Source organism: Hippopotamus amphibius, chromosome 1 (genome assembly GCF_030028045.1).
Source record: "Hippopotamus amphibius kiboko isolate mHipAmp2 chromosome 1, mHipAmp2.hap2, whole genome shotgun sequence".
NCBI classification, from domain to species: domain Eukaryota; kingdom Metazoa; phylum Chordata; class Mammalia; order Artiodactyla; family Hippopotamidae; genus Hippopotamus; species Hippopotamus amphibius.
This window is the reverse complement of record NC_080186.1, coordinates 119224249-119242639: the sequence shown is the minus strand read 5'-3', so window position 1 is coordinate 119242639 and position 18391 is coordinate 119224249. Positions and strand designations below refer to the sequence as shown.

Below are 18391 nucleotides of genomic sequence, written 5' to 3'. Positions count from 1 at the left end.
AAGGGAATGCAAATAATTTCCAAATCCATTTCTCAGATTGAGGTAAGGGGTGCCAGCCGCCTCCTCCATTCTCAGGCTTTTAGAAATATCTAAAATTCTACACGAGGGCAAAGTCACAGAATACTGTGCCTGGTATTCTGCTTCTGCCCAGCCACTGTTTAACATAGTTTCCCCCATAAGCACCTGGGAAAGTTTTTTTTTAAAGTTCGCACAAGAAGTAGGGAGTGGGAGGGTGACAGTATCAGCCACAGCTCACGATGGCCAGGGGCTGGTTGCAGAAACAACTTTGACCCTCAAGGGCAAAGCTAGGGATGCCTGCCACCGATAACTGGTGATGAGAGGCGGGGAGGTTGATAGCATGGAATTCTCCCAATATTCCTGAATCAAGTGGAATGGCTGGATTAGATCCTCTGAGGTTTCTTCCAGTCTGACATTTTGTGACGAGACCATCAACTGGCATTGGAAGGGCCACGTTTCATCCCTTACTTAAGAAAGCCTGTGACACTTAGTTCATCTGCCTTGGCCCCCTGCAGCAGAGAAGGCCGGGCGGGGGGAGATTGACTGTAACCTGGATAGAAAGGGAGGCCTTCTGCTTTGAAGAGGCCGCAATCACCTAGAAAATGGAGCCGTCGTCTCTAGTAACTACAATTCCCAGCGGCCTCCACGTAGAGCACGTGCAGGAATGTGCCAGGCGCGACAGCGTATCCCGCTTTGCCTTCAACTCCCGGCGTGCTTCACGGTGCTCTTACGCTTCCTTGGTTTCCTACAAGGCCAAATTTCCTGTTTCTCGCGTGCTTCGTAGCGGCGGACTACAACTCCCAGCATGCAAAGAGGCTAGATTCGTTGTTGAGCATCTATGGTACGATTAGACTACATTTACCAGAAAGCCGAGGGACGGCGTGGGGCGGGGCTCAGGCCCCACGTGCACAGGGGACAGGCGGAGGCTCCAGGGCTCAGCGGGAAGCGGAGGTGAGGACGTCGTGGCCCGGAGCTTTTGGCAGCTCTGGCTGGTCCGGGAGGCGGGAGCGGGAAGGGCCTTCCTTTGCCCCGGCATGGTTCAGTCGCCTGGTCCACGGGCTCCCTGCTTCGGAAGCTTGGAGCGGGTGGGTGCTGAAGACTGCTGGGGGCTGGACATCACCCGTACGTAGGATGGGGCTGGCGGGGTCTTTGGAACCGGGGCCTGAGGGAGCAGACGCTCCACCTCACTAGACCTTGCACGGCATCCCAGAGCGCGCCTTGAAAGCCCCACTGCGGAAGGGCACCAGCCTCTGCAGGGTTCAGAGGGCAAGAAAGAAAAGATCTAGAGGGCTGGCGTCTGGGATCTCCCAGAGCTTCAGCTCTTGAGTGGCTGAGGTTAAGGGACGTCTTGCAGCAATCACGCAGGAGTCTCGGGTCTTAAGATTTCTTTTCCTTTTCTTATTCTGTTTTTTCGGCCGCACTGCGCAGCCTGCAGGATCTTAATTCCCCCACCAGGGATCGAACCTGCGACCCCTACCGTCCTGCAGTGGAAGCGCAGAGTCCTAACCATTGGACCGCCAGGGAATTCTGCTTCTATGAAGGCGTATGAACTAGGGCAAGTCACCAGCTCTCAGAGCCTTGGTTTCCTCGTCTCCTGTCAACCTCCCCCAAAAGGGCATCGTGAAGATCAAATGCCGGGAATAGTGAAGTACCCAGCATTAGATCCGACACATAGTAGTGCTCCCTAAGCATTTTTTTTATTCTGAATGGGAACACTGAGGCCCTTAACATTCATCCAGCATTAATTAAAAATAATGTTAGGTTTTTTCCATATTGAGAAGTATAGAGAAGAAAAATGACCCGATATCTCACTGTTCAGATAAACCAGTTGATATTTTTTTTTTTAATGTATGTGATTAGAAAATGCAAACGTTATGGAAAGGAACAAGATGGAAAGTAGCAGCCCTCCCAGACTTCTTCCCCAGAACAAGTACTTTAGCCGTTCCCTGTTTCCTTCTCGTAAATATTTATGCCTGTGACAGAACATATATATATTTTTTAATTTACCCAGAAAGGATACTACTATCCACATGATTCTGTACCTTGCTTTGTTAAGATATTAAAAATAACTTGAATGACAGAAACAACCCTGTGAAGTTTTATGGGTGATGAAACTGAAGCTCCAAAATCAAGTTGCCTAGGGTCATAGAATAAGTTGATGGTGGAGCAGGGACTAGAACCCAGCTTGTCTGATTCCCAGTCCAGAGCTTTTAATGTCATTATAGTGCACTTTAGTTGTACTTTGAAATTAGGCTTCATTCTTAGCTGTGAAACAAGGTTAATGGTACCTCCTTCATCAGTTGTCCTTGGGCTTAAATGAGATGATACAGGAAAGCACTTAGAATGGCAACTGGAAGGTAGCATGTGCTCAGTAAACTGCAGCACTCATTATTTTTACCCTCAGTTGTCTCACTAGCCCATTGGTTTAGTCCATTGTCCAAAATTGGGAGGCTTAGAGTACATACTTAGTTTGGAAATGTAGGCCCCTATAATCCTAGAGTCTGGCTCTGGATCCTTTTCCTTTAGAAAAGAAACTATCTTAGGGAAAAGTTATTTCCTGATTGAGATTAGGAATTGGACATTGTGTGGGGACATTTTAACCCCAGTTTTTACCTCTGCTACCTGTTTGTTTTACCTTATGACTACCTGCTTTTGGGCCTCATGCCAGTGTTTTGTCCATTACTGTTCTCTTTCCATCTTGCTGTTGGTGCATTTATTGAATAATTTTTTATTGAGTACCTACTACATGCCAGGCCCTACTGGGATCTGGTGGATTCAATGGTGATCTAGATAACATGGTCCCTGGCCTCGATGAACTTTTTGAAGGCAGGTGTATGTGGGTTTGAATGCCACTTCTCCCACATAGAAGCTTTATGAGCATGGACAAGTCACTTAACCTCTTTTGAGTCTCCATCGTCAGCTGTAAAGCGAAGATTATATCTTGTGAGGATTCAGTAAGATGAAGTCCACTGAGCCATGGAGTAAATGCTCAAAAAAATGTTCCTTCCCTTGTTTTTTTGCCCTCTTGTTTCTATCCTACCCCAGAGCTGACTAGGAAGATTTCTGGGTCTTTTGCTGGCCAGGGGATTTCTCACAGCCTCCGGCCATGCGGCTCTCCGCTCTGCTGGCCTTGGCATCCAAGGTCACCCTGCCTCCCAATTACCGCTATGGGATGAGCCGCCCAGGCTCTTTGTCAGACAAGAAGAAGAACCCTCCAGGGACTCGGCGGCGCCGGGTGGCTGTGGAACCGATCTCTGATGAAGACTGGCATCTGTTCTGTGGGGACAGGGTGAGAATCTCAGATGGGGTGGGGTGGCGGGGTGCTCCTGGGCCAGGATCTCCCTCCCTGACCCTCATACCTTCCCACAGGTAGAGATCCTAGAAGGCAAGGACGCTGGGAAGCAAGGCAAAGTGGTTCAAGTGATCCGGCAGCGAAACTGGGTGGTCGTGGAGGGGCTGAATACAGTAAGTGCAGAGTGAGGATGGCGACGCTCCGAAAGCCTGTGCCATCCGTCCCTGTCCTTGAAGAGCAGCACAGGGAGGCAGGAGACCGGCGGGGGGGTTGGAACCCTCTACTGTTCAACTTGGGCTGAATGCTCTGAGCTGTGGTAGACAAGCCCCCTTCACACCCCTTGGCTTCTGATAGCTCCCTCTCTTTTGCACAGCATTACCGTTACATCGGCAAGACCATGGATTACCGGGGAACCATGATCCCCAGCGAAGCACCCTTGCTCCACAACCAGGTCAAACTTGTGGATCCTGTGGACAGGCAAGCGCACGGGGCTCTGATCAGAGGATCTCCTGCCCTCTGAGTCCACACAGCTGTTGACCATATTTATCCAAAGGAAATGGTGGGTTGGATGTGCTGGAGATTTAGAGGGGCCATCTCATGGACATGACTGCCTGTAGGAAGCCGTAATACAGGGGAAGCAGAGAAAGAAGATGGTGACCCTAGTGTTTTTAGTCATTGACTTTATAGCAGGGAGACCTGACTCCCTGGCTGACCTCACTTTTTCTCTCCACTAGGAAACCCACTCAGGTGGAGTGGAGATTCACTGAGGCAGGAGAGCGGGTGCGAGTCTCCACAAGATCAGGAAGAATTATCCCTAAACCTGAATTTCCCAGAGCTGATGGCATCGTCCCTGAAACATGGATTGGTGAGGCTGGGTGTGGGGTCAGGAAGATGGGGGTGGGGGGAGTGGGAGTAAGGGATGTTAAGAAGCCCTCCCACCTGTCTTCTTTCCTATGGCTCAATAGATGGCCCCAAAGACACATCAGTGGAAGATGCTCTAGAAAAAACCTATGTGCCCAGTCTAAAGACACTGGAGGAGGAGGTGATGGAGGCGATGGGGATCCAGGAGACTCGAAGACATAAGAAAGTCTATTGGTATTGAGTCTGGGGAGAGCCGCTTCTCCCCTCCTTGTCTTAACCTTGAAGGTTGGGGCCGTCTCTTCTTCAGACGCTAATAAAGAGACTTGAGTCCTCTGTGTGCAGCTGCTGTTTTTTGGTAGGCTGGCACCCCTGATCCGTTTCAGGCACTGAGAGAGGGAGCATATGTCCTGATGTTATGACAAAACCTGGATAGAAGTTAGCCAGCCTTGGGACTTCCTAGGTGGCGCAGTGGTTAAGAATCCGCCTGCCAATGAAGGGGACACGGGTTTGAGCCCTGCCCCAGGAAGATCCCACATGCTGCGGAGCAACTGAGCCCATGGGCCACAACTATTGAGCCTGTGCTCTAGAGCCCGTGAGCCACAACTTTTGAGCCCATGTGCTGCAACTACTGAAGCCCACGTGCCTAGAGCCCGTGCTCCACAAGAGAAGCCACCACAATGAGGAGTAGCCCCCACTCGCCACAACTAGAGAATGCCACGTGCAGCAACAAAGACCCAACACAGCCAATAAAAAAATAAATCCAATAAGTAAATAAATAAATTTATATATTAAAAAAAAAGAAGTTAGCCAGCCTTAAGGTGGTCCTTCCAAAGGTCAGTACCTGCAGATTCTGGGACGGAGATCTAAGGGAGAGATAGCTTCTGAGTGACAAGGTAGTACCCTTTACAGAAGACAGTGGGGACTGGGGATATGAGACCTAATTTAGCACCTCTGCAGGATTCAGTAGAGATGGTGCATGTCTGTCTTTTTCTATACTTTATAGAAATGGTAGAGAAGTAAAGGTTTCAATTTTTTTAATAAATTAAAAATAAATTTATGCATAATACTACATAACACAGAGGGAGGGAAAGGGTATGAAGCTGAAGGTTTGTAGGGAACCAGGATTCCAGGGAGGATGCAGGATGCTGGTTGTCTGACTGAGGAGGTGAAGACTCTGCCACCCAGTGTGGTACCTGGCAGTTTCAAATGAGGTCTGAGATATGCCCTTCCTCAGGCTGTGTCAGCTGTCTTCAGTCTCCAGAACAGAGAAGGCTGCACCCAGAGGCCTTTTGGTGGCCACCAGAACCAGGTTTCTCGGAGAGAGTTCAGGGCTGAAGATGGGCAGGAGCTCGGCATGGAAGCCTGTGAGAAAGGCAGGGCTACTCAGGAGGGGAGAAATGAAACAAACTCTTAGCCACTTCCTGCCTAGCCTGTAGGCATAGCCCCTTTTCCCCATGGGGGAGGCTCAAGGGGGTCTAAGGAGAACCAGCTCTCTCCAGGAACATGGGTGCCCGAGACACTGACTCGGGAGGAGGCAGTCCTCAGCACACTGTAGGTTCCCAATGCCTGGGATGCTGGCTTAAAATGCACCTCAGGGATGTACCACCATAGGCTGATTCAGTAGGAATTTGCATTAACAAGTTCCCCCTCCCGGCATCTGACTGAAGCAGCTGGTTGGAGAATCACCACAGTGATAAACCTAGTCCTGGCAGGTGCAGGGGCTGGGATCTGAAGGAGAGCCCTAGAACTCCAGCCCCTCTGGCCCTGGGTCCCTGCTTTAGCCATCCTCACCCTGCTCCTGAAGGTAGAGCAGCCGGTCCAGTAGAATCAATGTCTCCACCAGTGGGGCCAGCAGCAGGGCCAGGCTGAAGAAGGCCACCACACGGTTCTCCTGGGCCTGGTGGGCCCGAAGGGCAGTCAGATTCAGTGGCAGGTGGGGGTCCAGCCCCACCCGCTGTAGCCCCTGCTGCACATATCTGTGGGGTCAGCCACAGACAGCACTCAGTTTGGTTTTGGAACCACCCCCAATCAAACTGTCCATTCCTAATTCAATTCCAACTTTGCCTGATTTGCTACCCTAAGGTACATTTTTAAATGTTTTTCTGGCTGTGAGCTGTCTGTCCAACAGCAGATCAGTCCAAAAATTTATTTTCAGCCAAATCTGTCCAATTATTTAGCTATATTTATAGCATTTTTAAAACTTGATAAGAGTGACAACTCCCTTTTAAAGAAAATTTGAAGCTGCCTCAGAACTCAAAATCCCTCCCCCCTCCCAGCACATTTAGGTTTTCTCTAGGACGTGCTAACAATGGAGGGTGGGAGGGGAATCGTATCTCCAGCAGGTGATGCTCCCCCTCCTCACCACCCCCAACCCCCAGCCTCACTCTTCAATCTTGAGCTCGTGGACCCTGGGGATCCCCTGCACGCCGGGCCGACGGAGCTCGGGCCGCGCACACCGGATGACGGTCTCCAGTGCTGCCCGGTAGCAGTGGGTTCGGAGGCCAGGGACTGCTTTCTGTAGCCGCTCAGCATATTCCTCCAGGGCATGGCAGGCCCCCTCCCGTAGCCTGTAGGGTAGTTCACAGCCCGGCAGCCCAGCCACCCACTGACTCAGTGGGTAGCCACCAGGGTCACTCAACTTCATGTAGCAGCAGCCGACGGAGGCCAGGGCCACCACCTCAGGGCAGCAGGAGAAGTGCCTCAGCAAGGCGACACTCAGATCCCCACAGGCATGGAGGCCTGTGAGCAGCAAGCGGGCCCCACTCTGAGGGGAGTTCTCCAGTGGAAGCAGAAGCTCCTCACACAGGGCCATGGGGTCTACCCACCTAACCACATGGTGTGGGGGGTGACGAGGGCCAGCGTGGACCACCTGTGGAGGCAGGACCGAACAATGGCAGATGGGAAGCCTGTTTCCTGTCCCCATGCCACCTCAAGCCACAGGAGAGGATCTGTCTTCTGAGTTCCTTCCCAAGGAGGAAGGTGGGAGAGAACCCGGGGCATGGGAGAAAGCGGGACCTTAAATCAGGAGATGGGATAGATTCATGGTCCGTCATTAACTGCAGATCTTTTCATCTCCGAGTCCCTGCCTCCTCATTTGTAATGAGTCTAATACCTGATTGGCCACTTTTTACAGTGGTTGTGAGAAGGAAGCATCCGTGTGGAAAGCACTTTTTAACTAGAAAGTGCCTTTAAGATATGAGGAGGCTTTGGTAAAGGAGGGACCTTGGGAAAGGGGTAGCAGAAATAGGGACACGCCATCTCAAGCTGAGAAACTTAAAAGAGGGAATGCAGCCTCGGTGCCCAATTCCAGCCAAGCAGACCCTGTTGTCACGGTCCTGGCTGCCGAAAGGGCTGGTCTACCTGTGGGTTCCTCTTCTCCTCTTTCTCCAGAGCCTGCAGGAGCTCCTGGTCTAGGCGCTGGGCTCTCTCCACCAGTCTCTGATCCCCTTCAATGCTCTTCACCCTCAGCCCCAGCCCCAGGGACATGAAGCGGGAGAGATGGCCCTGGAGTCAGAAGAGGGAGGGTGGAGACAGCCCTGTTCAGTGTCCTCTTCATGGTCCCCCTCCCTATCTATGGTTTGGACACCTGCGTCCCAGGCCCCCAGAAGGCTTAAATTCTGCCCAGCTTACTTCCAGCACTCCTTAGCACCTGCCTCCCCGGGCCTGTGGCCTGATAACCTACCTTCCAACTGTTCTATGCCCATGACAAAAAAAAACACCCCAAAACATTAGGGGTCTGGCTCACCTGGCCCGAGCCTACATCCACAACCTGGGTGCAGCCTGTGAGGTCACTCAGCTTCTTCACCAACTGAAAGAGGAGGGAACAAAGGTCTCCTGGCCATTGGTTGTTGGCTCCCAGGGCAAACACCCATCATGAGGGTGGAGGAGCTGAAGATGGCAGAGGAAGATGAGTAGAGGGTGCCATGGAAGAGACAAGAGACATGGAAACCAAAATGGGTTGTGCTGACCCCTGGCTCTGGCTACTGTCTTTGCTCCTCTCAGGCCAGTGATTCAGTCTCCTCCACAGAACAAGAGCCCTGCTGTGAAGCCATGAGCAGATGGCAAAGGTTATCAGAACAAGAATAAGACAATGATTCAAATATAGCCACCAACCAGTCCAGCAAAAGAATGAAGATACGATTATAGTATATATCTGCCAAAGAAGGGACCTTCTAGGGCCTCTGGTCCTGCAGGTGATAGAGGGTGCCCACACCTTTGTAACCCATAGGCTTAAGGAGTCTCCAGGCTCCCAGATACCACCTATACCCCAGCCATCTCCTCACCTCTCCCAGCCTCCGAATCTCATGCTGCTTCTTGGGCCTGACATGTTTCCGGAATGGAGCTGTCAGTCGAGAACTCTGGCTGGGGTTCTCCAGGAACTCTGAGGGGGTCTGAAACCCAGGCGTCCGGGTAAAGGCCAGGGCATAGGCTGTGGACTTCAGGGCCAGCAGGGTGAGTGGCCACACCGACCTGTACCTGAGATAGCCCGCCCCCAGTGAATAGCCCCATTGCATCCTGAGTGTGCCAGTTTACAACCCAGGAAGCCCTTGTGAGACTCTGGCTCCCTGCAGGGCTCAGCATCAAGTCCCCCAGCACAAGGCCCCTCTTGCCCGTACCTGGCCACTTCCCCTTCCCCAGGCATCCCCAGCAGCAGTGTGGCCAGCTGTGGTGGGTTCAGTCCATCCAATGCTTCCTGCCATGAGCAAGGGAGCGTGCCCCATAGGTTGTCTGTGAAAAATTCCTGTAGGGAAAGGGAGAAGCAGTCAACAGGCTACTACCCTTCCCATCCTTCCCCGCCCCACTCAACACGTGGCCACTGGCTACAACCAGCAGGCACCTCTACTCATTGGATGTCACCTCTTCTCTGAAGCCTACTCTAGCCTCCCCCTCCTTCCTCTGAGCCCAAATTGCATTCTGGACACACCTCTTCTTTTAGCAGTGTTCCCACTTATGTATGTGTCTGTTTCCTCCACTCAGCTGAACTTAAGGGCAGGGATGGTAGCTTCAAATCTTCATCTTCAATACCATGGTGACTGACACACAGCATCAGTGTTACCATCTAGTACCCTACCATCACACGTGCCAGACACTTCATATGCCAGACACTATATATGCAAGAATGTTGGTTTTTGTTTTTTTGGGTTTTTTTTGGCCAAGCCACACAGCTTGTGGGATCTTAGTTTCCCGACCAGGGACTGAACCCAGGCCCTTGGCAGTGAAAGCGCAAATCCTAACCACTGAACCGCCAGGGAATTCTCTGCCAGAATGTATTTTTATTCATTCATTTGTTCAACACAAATTCTGGAGCTTTAGTTAGGCACCAAGTTCTATCCTAGACTCAGGGGATACAAACGATAAAGCAGAAAGACAAGATCCTTGCTCTTACAGAGCTGACATTTTAAAAAATTATTTCAGATAACATCAAATGCCACATAGACAATGAAACACTAATGAAACAGTAACATAATGGCCAGTTTGAAAGAGTACTATTTTAGACAGTGTAATGAGGGAAGACTTGTCTGAAGAGGTGGCACTTAAGCTGTGACTGGAATGATGAACAGGAAACAGAACATGTGAAAAAATTCAGGCAGTGGTTGCCAGAGGCAGGGGGTGGGGTGGGTAAAATGGGTGAGGAGGGTCAAAAAGTACAAACTTCCAGTTACAAAGTAAATGTCATGGAGATGTAATGTACAGCATGGTGACTACAGTAAATAATACACTATTGTATATTTGAAAGTTGCTGAGAGTAATCTTAAAAGTTCTCATCACAAGAAAAAAATATAACTATGTATGGTGATGGATATTAACTAGACTTACTGTAATCACTTCACAATATATACAAATATGAATCACTATATTATACACCTGAAACTAAAATGTCAATTCTATCTCAATTTTTAAAAGTTCAGGTAATAGCAAACACAGAATACTTTAATATGTCAGGCACTGTCTGAAACATTTTACATATATTAATGCAGTCAATCCTCAAAATAACCCTATGAGGTAGTACTATTTTTATCCCCCATCTTACAGATAAGAAAATCAAAGTACAGCAATTAAGTAATCTGTCCAAGTCAAAAAAGCTAGTAAGTAGCACAGCTGGGATTTGAAACCAATTTGACTCTAGAGTTCTTGCTCTTAACCACCCTACTCAATTGCCTTTCTGTGGAGAAAAAACATTCCAGACAGATAGATCAGTAAGTGCAAAGGCCCAGATCAGGCCAGTGTAGCTGTATTATAGTGAATGTGGAAGAGAATGAAATGTGATGGGGTTTAAAAGAGAACAGGGGACAGATCATGCAGGGTTTTATAGGTAATGGTAAAAAATTAGGATTTCATCAAAGTACTTAGGAAGCAAGGAAGTGTCATGATCAGATTTACATTTGTAAAAGACCAATCTGGCTGTTTTGTGAAGAACTGGGTATGGAGGGGAGGAAGCAAACACAGAACTCAGTTAGGAAGTAGTCCAGCAGAGAGAGAATGTTGAATAGGGTGGTAGCAACGGCAATGGAGACAAATGGGTGAATTTGGTATCTATTCTGGAAGTTGAACCAATATGACTAGCTGAAGGACTGGATTTGTAGATCAGTGAAGAAAAGAGCTGAATTGAGGATAGCTTCTGGGTTGGGAGCTGAATAATTCAGTGGATGCTGGTGCCGTTTATACATCATCTCATTTATTCTTCACAATGATCCTTCAGAAAGGGATCCAGGGGGCTTCCTAGGTGGCGCAGTGGTTAAGAATCCGCCTGCCAATGCAGAGGTCACGGGTTCGATCCCAGCTCCAGGAAGATCCCACATGCCGCGGAGCAACTAAGTCCGTGTGCCAAAAAAAAAAAAAAAAAAAAAAAAAAAAAAAAAAAAAAGAAAGGGATCCATTTTACAGCTGAGGAACTGGGGCTAGGAGGAATTTTTTTTTACACGTAGGGGAGGCAGGGGTCTAGTCCAAGTCTGCCAACTCCAAAGCTGGAATTGTCCATTACTGCAAAACCAGGAATTTATTCAAAGCTTGAATAAATGAACATGTGCGTTCTTGAAACACCTCACATGTTCCTGGGAGAGTTCAACGTAGGCGCAGCAGCATGGCTCAAATGTCCATGCGTATTATTGCTTTGGATTTGAGAAGGTTAGAAAAACAACCCAGATGCTAGAAATATTAATACTTAGGTCAACCGAAAAAAGAAAAAAAGAAGAGGTGATTGCCCCAGTTTTAACCCCTTCTTGTACAGACAAAAGACTGAAGAAACACATCAGAAAAGAGATCAGAAGCTAACTCTCCAGCTTCTCCCCCTGTCGTGGCTAGGCAGGCAACCACACAACCAGGAGCACCCCGCCCACCCCGCCGTGGCCTCACGATGATGTAGGCGTCCAGGATGGAACGATAGACCGTCACGACCCGGGTGAGGTTCACAGCTAGCTGCCTCCTCTCTTCGTGAGAGAGGCCCCGGGCGGAGACCCCCGGCATTCCGGGGCCCAGCCGGTGGCTCGGGTAGCGAGAACGCAGCGAGGAGCGAAACAGGGTCAGGACCACGCGGGTCCGGGGCCCGGGCAGGGCTCAACTCTGTAGGCCTGACCGGAAGAAAGCGTTCGGAACCCGGCCCCCGGCGCTGCCTTTCCTGGATTCCAGGCTGGGGTTGAAGACTTGAGGCGCCCTCCTGACGTCACAGGCCGCGACGTCCCACAGCGGGAAGGTGTCGGCGTCGGAGAGGGGCGGGGAGGAGGTGCCATCGCAGTGACGCCACAGAGGCGTGCCGCGGCGCCCACCTCACGGAGAGGGGCGGGCCAAGCTCCAGGTCCCGCCTCCAGATCCCGCCCCTTCCCGTACACGTCCCTCCTCTCCCGGAAGTGAGGCCCCGGGTCTCCGGCGCGCTGCAGTTCCCGTTTGTCGCGGCTTCCCTACACCTTCGAATTGTACCTCCACGGGGCTAGAGGGGCCGGGGAGCGCATGCCGCCCCCGCCCCCCCCCACGCCGCCCCCGCCTCCGCCGCCGCTTCCGCTCCTCACACATTCGGAATCCCTGGCCTCGCTCCCGGAGGCAGGGGCGCTGCGGGCACGCGGGCGCCGGCCCCCGGCGCGTTCCAATCCGCGCGCCTGCAGGCCCGGGCCTCGCCGACGCGCACCAATTTCCGCATCCGGCTCCTGGCGCTTCCGGTCTTAACGGGGGCCCATCTAGGAGGTAGGTGTGTGAGCGTGCCAGGGTGGCTCCGTAGCGTGGACGGCCAGAGTGTGATGTCCCCAGCCTCGGTGTTACCCCCCCCCCCCCGCTAATATGTGTTGTCAAAGGTCCTTTCTTGGGAGAAGGACTTGAGTGAGATGCATGGGGAGATTTCCCCCACCTGGGGACGAGGGAAATGGGCGCCTGAATTTGTATCTCTATTCTTGGGACCCGCTCTGGGGATGCCTGGGTAATTCAGAGGTCCCAACTATGCCAAACCTGTCACTGCCTTCGAGCATACTTAGACGTTCCCTCCCCGGCAAATGATAGAGCTCACCATTCTGGCTTTCCACATCACAGAGTTTCCGCTGGTTGGCCCTGCAGTCACCTCAATTTACAAGTGAGACTGAGCTCTAGAAAGGGGAAAGGCCTTCCTAATACCATACTGCTGGTGAATTGGGCCACCCTAGAACCCAGGCGTCCTGATTCAGAGGGAAGTTCTCCTTCCATCATTTCACATTTCGCATTATCTGAGAGGTTACTCTGATGTCTTTCAAGCCCTACGGAGATGGGTCTTATCGGTTCCCGAGCCTGTGGACTCCGTTATCAGGATCACTTTCTTCCCCAGGGTACACTACAAACCTCCAGGTGGTGGTCTGTGGGATTCAGCAGAGGATGAGTCGTCCATCCTCCTCTCGTTGGTAACCTGTTTTTCCCAACGGTTCTCCCACCATCCACTGTCATGTCTACCTTACTCCTCAATCTGGATTTTGGCGAACCTCCCCCAAAAAAGGCATTCGAGGGGAATGCCAAGCACCGAAAATTTGTCAAGAAGCGGCGGCTCTTGGAACGGAAAGGCTTTCTGAATAAGAAGAAGCAGCCCCCTAGCAAGGTGTCTAAGTTGCACTCAGAACCTTCAAAGAGAGGGGAAACTCCCAAGGTGGATGGCACTTGGAAGGCCCCTCCCCTTCCCCAAAAGAAGAAGAATGCTGCTTCCAGCAGTGGGTCAGAGCAGTCCCTGGACAAGAAAGCTGCAGTGCCTTGGCTGACCCCTGCTCCTTCCCAGAAAGCTGGTTTCGTTGTGGCTAAAGTAGATTTGCTGGGGGAATTCCAAAGTGCCCTACCAAAGATTCAGAGCCACCCAACTCGCCCCCAGAAGAAGGGCTCCCAGAAGAACCCTCCTCAGAAGAATGTCCCACAGAACTCCACCCAAGCTCCTACAGAGAATAAATACTCTGCAGCATCCCAGAACATACCGACGAAGATGGTGGCAATTGACTGTGAGATGGTGGGCACAGGACCCAAGGGGCATGTCAGTTCCTTGGCTCGATGCAGCATTGTCAGCTACAGCGGAGATGTGCTTTATGATGAGTACATCCTTCCCCCCTGCCACATCGTGGACTACCGGACCAGATGGAGTGGTATCCGCAAGCAGCACATGGTGAATGCTACACCCTTCAAGATTGCTCGGAGCCAGGTGAGAGGCGTGGGGAGTGGAGGTGGCGGTGCGGTGGGTGGAGAGAGGTCCAGATCATTTTTCAGCAGAGGATATCCGTGTGGGAAGGCACCAAAGGAGACTGTGGAGGGAGGGTTAGAGTGGGTGGAGTGGCAAATGAAGAAGGCTTTCTGTTGGGATGAGGAGTGGTAAGAGTCTGGAAAGTTACAATTAGCTGCTGTGACAAAACTTTATTAGTTAAGATCTTTTAGGTCCCAAGTGGGGTCCTCATCTGGAGACCTGGGAATCTGCTAGAGAAATAACAGCCAGTGATGGACAGAGCAGCAGGCATGAGTGCCAGGGGGAAAGGGCTCAATTTGAGACTACGTTGTAGAAGCGGGATCTAGGGTTGAGAACAGAGAGGCAGAGAGGGCTTCCCAAGCAAGAAGTCGCCTGTGGCAGTGTGGAAAGTTGGTGGTAGGAGAAGGCAGACTATTGACCGAAGGAGCTGGGACATATCTGTATAACTGGACCAGGGAGCCTGCAGCAAAGGGGATGAAAGACACAGAGCTGGTATGTTGGGGTTCTCATGGCACTCACTGAGCACACCTAGCCACGGTAAGCCCTATGCTGAATACTGGAGGCACAGCAAATGGACAGGAAAAGAGGTTGAACTGGTAGGGAAGGGGAAGGGAGCCTGCTGGTCTTGGAAGGCCTCCAGAGGGCACCCTTGGTCCACGTCTTTGTAATTTCAGCTCCACATTCTTTGCCTTCTCTAGGCACACTGTTCCAATAATTCCTCATATGCCAGAGCAGTCAGTTGGAGGAATTTCATCAGAGGTGGAACAGCTGGATTTTAGAAAGAACTTGAAGAGTTGAACATCCTGTGCACCAAGGGCATAGCTGCACAAAGGCTAGGGAGAGGTAGAAGGTGGGGTGGGTCTGCAACAGCAAATCCAGTTAGCTTTAATGAAGGCTCTATGTTGAACTTAACGCTAAGTTAAGGTGTTGGTGGTCAGTAAACTGCAGGTGAAGTTAGGAGCAACTAAATACCAGGCCGATTGGACTATATCTGGCTTTCATCATAAAAACCAGCGCCCAAGCTGGGGTATGAGACTACGGTACATTCAGACGAGTCTTCCCTTCCAGAGGGTCCCATTGGGAGGCCAGGCATTGATTCCAGGCCTGTTGCTCTTGCTCACCATCTATGTGGAACCCCATTTTGGTAATGGCCTTCAAGAGCTCATGGCATATTCTTTAGTTGTCCTCGTTGGCAGTATGTCCTTAAGCTTTAAGGTTCTGAAATGGTGAGAAATTATTTGGTTCCAAGGCTAGTGTGAGTAAAGTTCCTGGCCAGCTGGTGGATACGCTCCGGTTATGAGCAGGAGGAGCTATAAAGGAGTGGAACTGATTTTTTTGTTAAAGCAGCGTAAGCATGGTCATTTGATCACTCCCCTCTGCAGCCTTGGTCTATAAGTGATTCTTAATCTTTTTCTTTTTTTGGTGGGGCGGGGGCCACCTCTCAGCTTACGGGATCTTAGTGTCCCAACCAGGAATCGAACCCCGGCCCCTGGCAGTGGGAGTGCCAAGCCTTAACCACTAGACTATCAGGGAATTGCCGATTCTTCATCTTTTATGGCTTGTAGGCCATTTGAGAGTCAGATGAAAACCATGGCTATCTCTCCCCCCCAAAAAAAAACCAAACCAACAGACGTGCATATCTGTTTGCATACAGTTTGGGGCTTCCGTTACCTCCGTGGAGCCCATCTTTAACAACACTTGTCCCAGCCGGTGTTCAAGGCCAACGTAATGATCATGGTTAAAGAACGTCACGTATGAAGCCAGGACTGAACTAGGTAGTTACATGAATATCACACTGGGGTGGAGATTAATGTGAAGGAGGCAGCGCGGGTGATGTAAGTCCAAACAGGGTTACACCGTGGAAAATACCTACTTTTACCTGGGGGAGAGGAGATAGGTTTCAGGTGAAAGAAAACTTGGGGAAGAGGGCACTTCAAGGATGCGGCAGGTGGGCAGTTGGTGGAAAGAACCTTCAAGGACTTATGGCCGTGTTGGGCTTTCACGCGGCAGGGGCTGCATCTCTGAATCCTGCTCCTCACCACCTCCTCTCCCATGCCTGTTGCAGATCTTGAAGATTCTCACAGGGAAGATAGTGGTGGGGCATGCCATCCACAACGACTTCAAAGCCCTTCAGTACTTTCACCCCAAGTCCCTCACGCGAGACACCTCCCATATCCCCCTCCTCAACCGGAAGGCTGACTGCCCAGAGAACGCCACCATGTCTCTGAAGAGTCTCACCAAGAAGCTGCTGAGCCGGGACATCCAGGTAGCATCTCCCTTCATGTCGCCTAGACCTCTAGCTCAGACACTGGAGGCTCTCTTGCTGCCTCTCTCCAGGCTCTGACCCTCAAATTCCTCTGGTTGTAGAGAGATCCAGGCGGGAGGCTCTGATGGGAAGCGCTTTGGGCAAGGGGGTCCATCTCTACATAGGGATAATAATTCCTGTTCTCTACCTCACAGTGTTCCAAACGGTCCTTGGAGACAGAAAAATGTCTTAAAGTGGGGGTAAGACCGTAACTAAAAAAAGTAGAAAGCAGGTAGTTGTGGTGGTCTAAAAGACCATGTAGTGGATGCAAGGGGCTCTTATGTATTTCGTATGTTTGGCAGTCAAAGGGGGTGGCCTGCCTGCATGAGGGTGTAGATACATGTCATATATAGATCAGTTAAGGAGCTGGGGAAGGTGGAAGACTCAGAAGGCCTGTCTGTGATCTGGTTTGTTCTGCATCTACAGAAGAACATATGTGGAACAATGTGGTATATACATGTTGCCACAGGAAGGATTGAGACAGACAGTAGCATGAGTTGAGCCCCTGAAATTAGGTAAGGAGTAGGGCCCCACCGGCAGTCTCCCTTTGCAGCCCGCTGGTTGCAGCAGCAGCAGCAGCATTGGGGGTGGAGGCAGCCAGTTGGGAAGGGAAGAAACAGTCTCTTATAGCCTCATGCGCTTTTCTTCCTCCCTTGTTCAGGTTGGGAAAAGCGGACATTCCTCTGTGGAAGATGCGCAGGCCACCATGGAGCTGTACAAGTTGGTAGAAGTTGAGTGGGAACAGCACCTGGCCCAGAATCCCCCAAAAGACTAGCGCCAGTGGGGACCCTGGTGACGTGGGGAAGCAGAGGCAGCACCACACCGAGGAGAACAGGGCAGTGGACCAAAGGACAGCTCTGCCAGCTCCACACCTTTGGGAGCTAGAGCTGTTGGGGAGGGTGAGGCCCCCCCGCCAGACTTAACATCCATTGAAATTTCATCTCAGGTGTTGTGTCCTGTGTCTGGTTAAGTGTTGTATGGAAGGAAGAAGCCTCCATGTCAGAACCCAGCCCTGTAGGCTGTTTACCTCTCAAATGGTGCTAACATGGGTCCCAGGGTGCTGTGCTCCTGGGAGAGCCTTTTGACTTTCAAGGGGCAGGGCATACTGGGAAATGTAGTTTCCCAAACTGCCTTATCACTGGGGTGGCCATATGTCTCATTTTATGCCTTTCGTTCTCAAGTAATCAGCCTCTTTCACTCTCGGAAGTATGCTGTTGGATGATAACTTGTATGATCACAGTACAGCTCTCAGACTCTGCTTTTGGCTCAGAGCCTACATCTAGTCTGTGTCGCGATATCACCTGTTCTTTCCACCTTGACTTCCAGAGGAGCCGTCCCTGGTGAGATGCAGTTCTCCTTAGGGTTACAAGGCAGTAGAGGTAGGAGAGTGTGACTTGGAAGTCAGTTTTTCTGATTTAGGAAAGCAGTCTCTTTCCTAAAGGGATAGAGAATTTATGTAATGTAGATCCCACTTGGCAGGTTAAAGAAGAATTTAAAGTGTTTTAATGGTTTTTAGTCTTTTACTTTGCTAAACCAAGCCACTAAAAACTCAAATTATTCCCTTGATAAATTTTTATAAAGGAAAAAACAATTGTGTGGTGTTTTCTTTACAACTTCACGTTAAATAGCTTTGTCACAGGATCCTGCAGAGCTGTGATTCTGTTAGCGGGTCCCGGGTCTGTGTGGATGACACTGACTGGGCCCTGGTTTGCTGGAAGTCAGCAACAAGTGCTGGCCAAGCATTTGTGTGTAGCCCCTGTGCTCTGCTGCCTTGTCTTCATCCCTACCACAAGTCGACAAGCGCACCTAAGATGCGAACACACTCACATAGAGGGTATGTGACCAGGAGAGTGACTCATAGAGTGGGCATTTGGGAGGGATGGAGCGGGGGTGGAAGGGTGCTTGGTGACGCCAGCCTGGTCGCTTCTGCCAGCTCTTCCTTGGTGCTACACACCCTCATGTTGGGAAGGTGAATCACAGGCCTGACCTTGTGTCTGGGATCACTGTGCTCTGTCTTGAGAGAATGCAAACTCCACGTATACAACAAGCCTTGTGCCCTCTTGAGTGGCTAGTTTGGCTCCAGGGGCCAGAGTCAAAGTCATGGCTGCCTATAGAAGGGAATTTCCTGCAGCCACACTGGACCCCAGACATGGTCTTGCTGTTGCGTCCTGCGCTACTGGATCTGCTTGCACAGGCAGCTGTTGAGCTCTGAGCAAGTTGGTTCCTGTTGAACTAAACATATGTA

At 50.9% G+C, this 18391-nt stretch overlaps 3 protein-coding genes across 19 annotated transcripts; 2 read left to right on the top strand and 1 right to left on the bottom strand.

Annotated features, from left to right (window-relative positions):
* Positions 1–4504, top strand: MRPL24 (mitochondrial ribosomal protein L24). 3 transcript variants are annotated; one of them, XM_057726997.1, is made up of 6 exons: positions 1–969; positions 3064–3307; positions 3388–3483; positions 3684–3787; positions 4045–4175; positions 4276–4504. In XM_057726997.1, exons 2-6 carry the CDS (start codon positions 3125–3127, stop codon positions 4410–4412), a joined length of 651 nt encoding a protein of 216 aa, XP_057582980.1. In that variant the 5' UTR covers positions 1–969; positions 3064–3124; the 3' UTR covers positions 4413–4504. The 3 variants fall into 3 exon arrangements, with proteins under 3 accessions (XP_057582980.1, XP_057582976.1, XP_057582983.1); XM_057726993.1 differs by having other exon boundaries at positions 929–1103; XM_057727000.1 differs by lacking the exon at positions 1–969 and adding an exon at positions 984–1140.
* Positions 4505–5188: 684 nt separating this feature from the next.
* METTL25B (methyltransferase like 25B) lies at positions 5189–12297 on the bottom strand. Of its 13 annotated transcripts, none has more exons than XM_057726911.1 (8): positions 12175–12297; positions 8788–8912; positions 8455–8607; positions 7917–7979; positions 7532–7675; positions 6556–7040; positions 5963–6147; positions 5189–5550 (listed from the first exon to the last, which is right to left on the bottom strand). In XM_057726911.1, exons 2-8 carry the CDS (start codon positions 8890–8892, stop codon positions 5402–5404), a joined length of 1284 nt encoding a protein of 427 aa, XP_057582894.1. In that variant the 5' UTR covers positions 8893–8912; positions 12175–12297; the 3' UTR covers positions 5189–5401. The 13 variants fall into 13 exon arrangements, with proteins under 13 accessions (XP_057582894.1, XP_057582906.1, XP_057582885.1 ...); XM_057726923.1 differs by having other exon boundaries at positions 8455–8647; positions 12175–12291; XM_057726902.1 differs by having other exon boundaries at positions 5189–5533; positions 8455–8647; positions 11525–12263.
* Positions 12207–17734, top strand: ISG20L2 (interferon stimulated exonuclease gene 20 like 2). 3 transcript variants are annotated; one of them, XM_057726961.1, is made up of 4 exons: positions 12207–12346; positions 12954–13802; positions 15907–16107; positions 16808–17734. In XM_057726961.1, exons 2-4 carry the CDS (start codon positions 13068–13070, stop codon positions 16919–16921), a joined length of 1050 nt encoding a protein of 349 aa, XP_057582944.1. In that variant the 5' UTR covers positions 12207–12346; positions 12954–13067; the 3' UTR covers positions 16922–17734. The 3 variants fall into 3 exon arrangements, with proteins under 3 accessions (XP_057582944.1, XP_057582948.1, XP_057582940.1); XM_057726965.1 differs by having other exon boundaries at positions 12220–12346; positions 12884–13802; positions 16808–17722; XM_057726957.1 differs by having other exon boundaries at positions 12223–12346; positions 12686–13802; positions 16808–17722.
* The last annotated feature ends 657 nt before the right edge of the window (positions 17735–18391 follow it).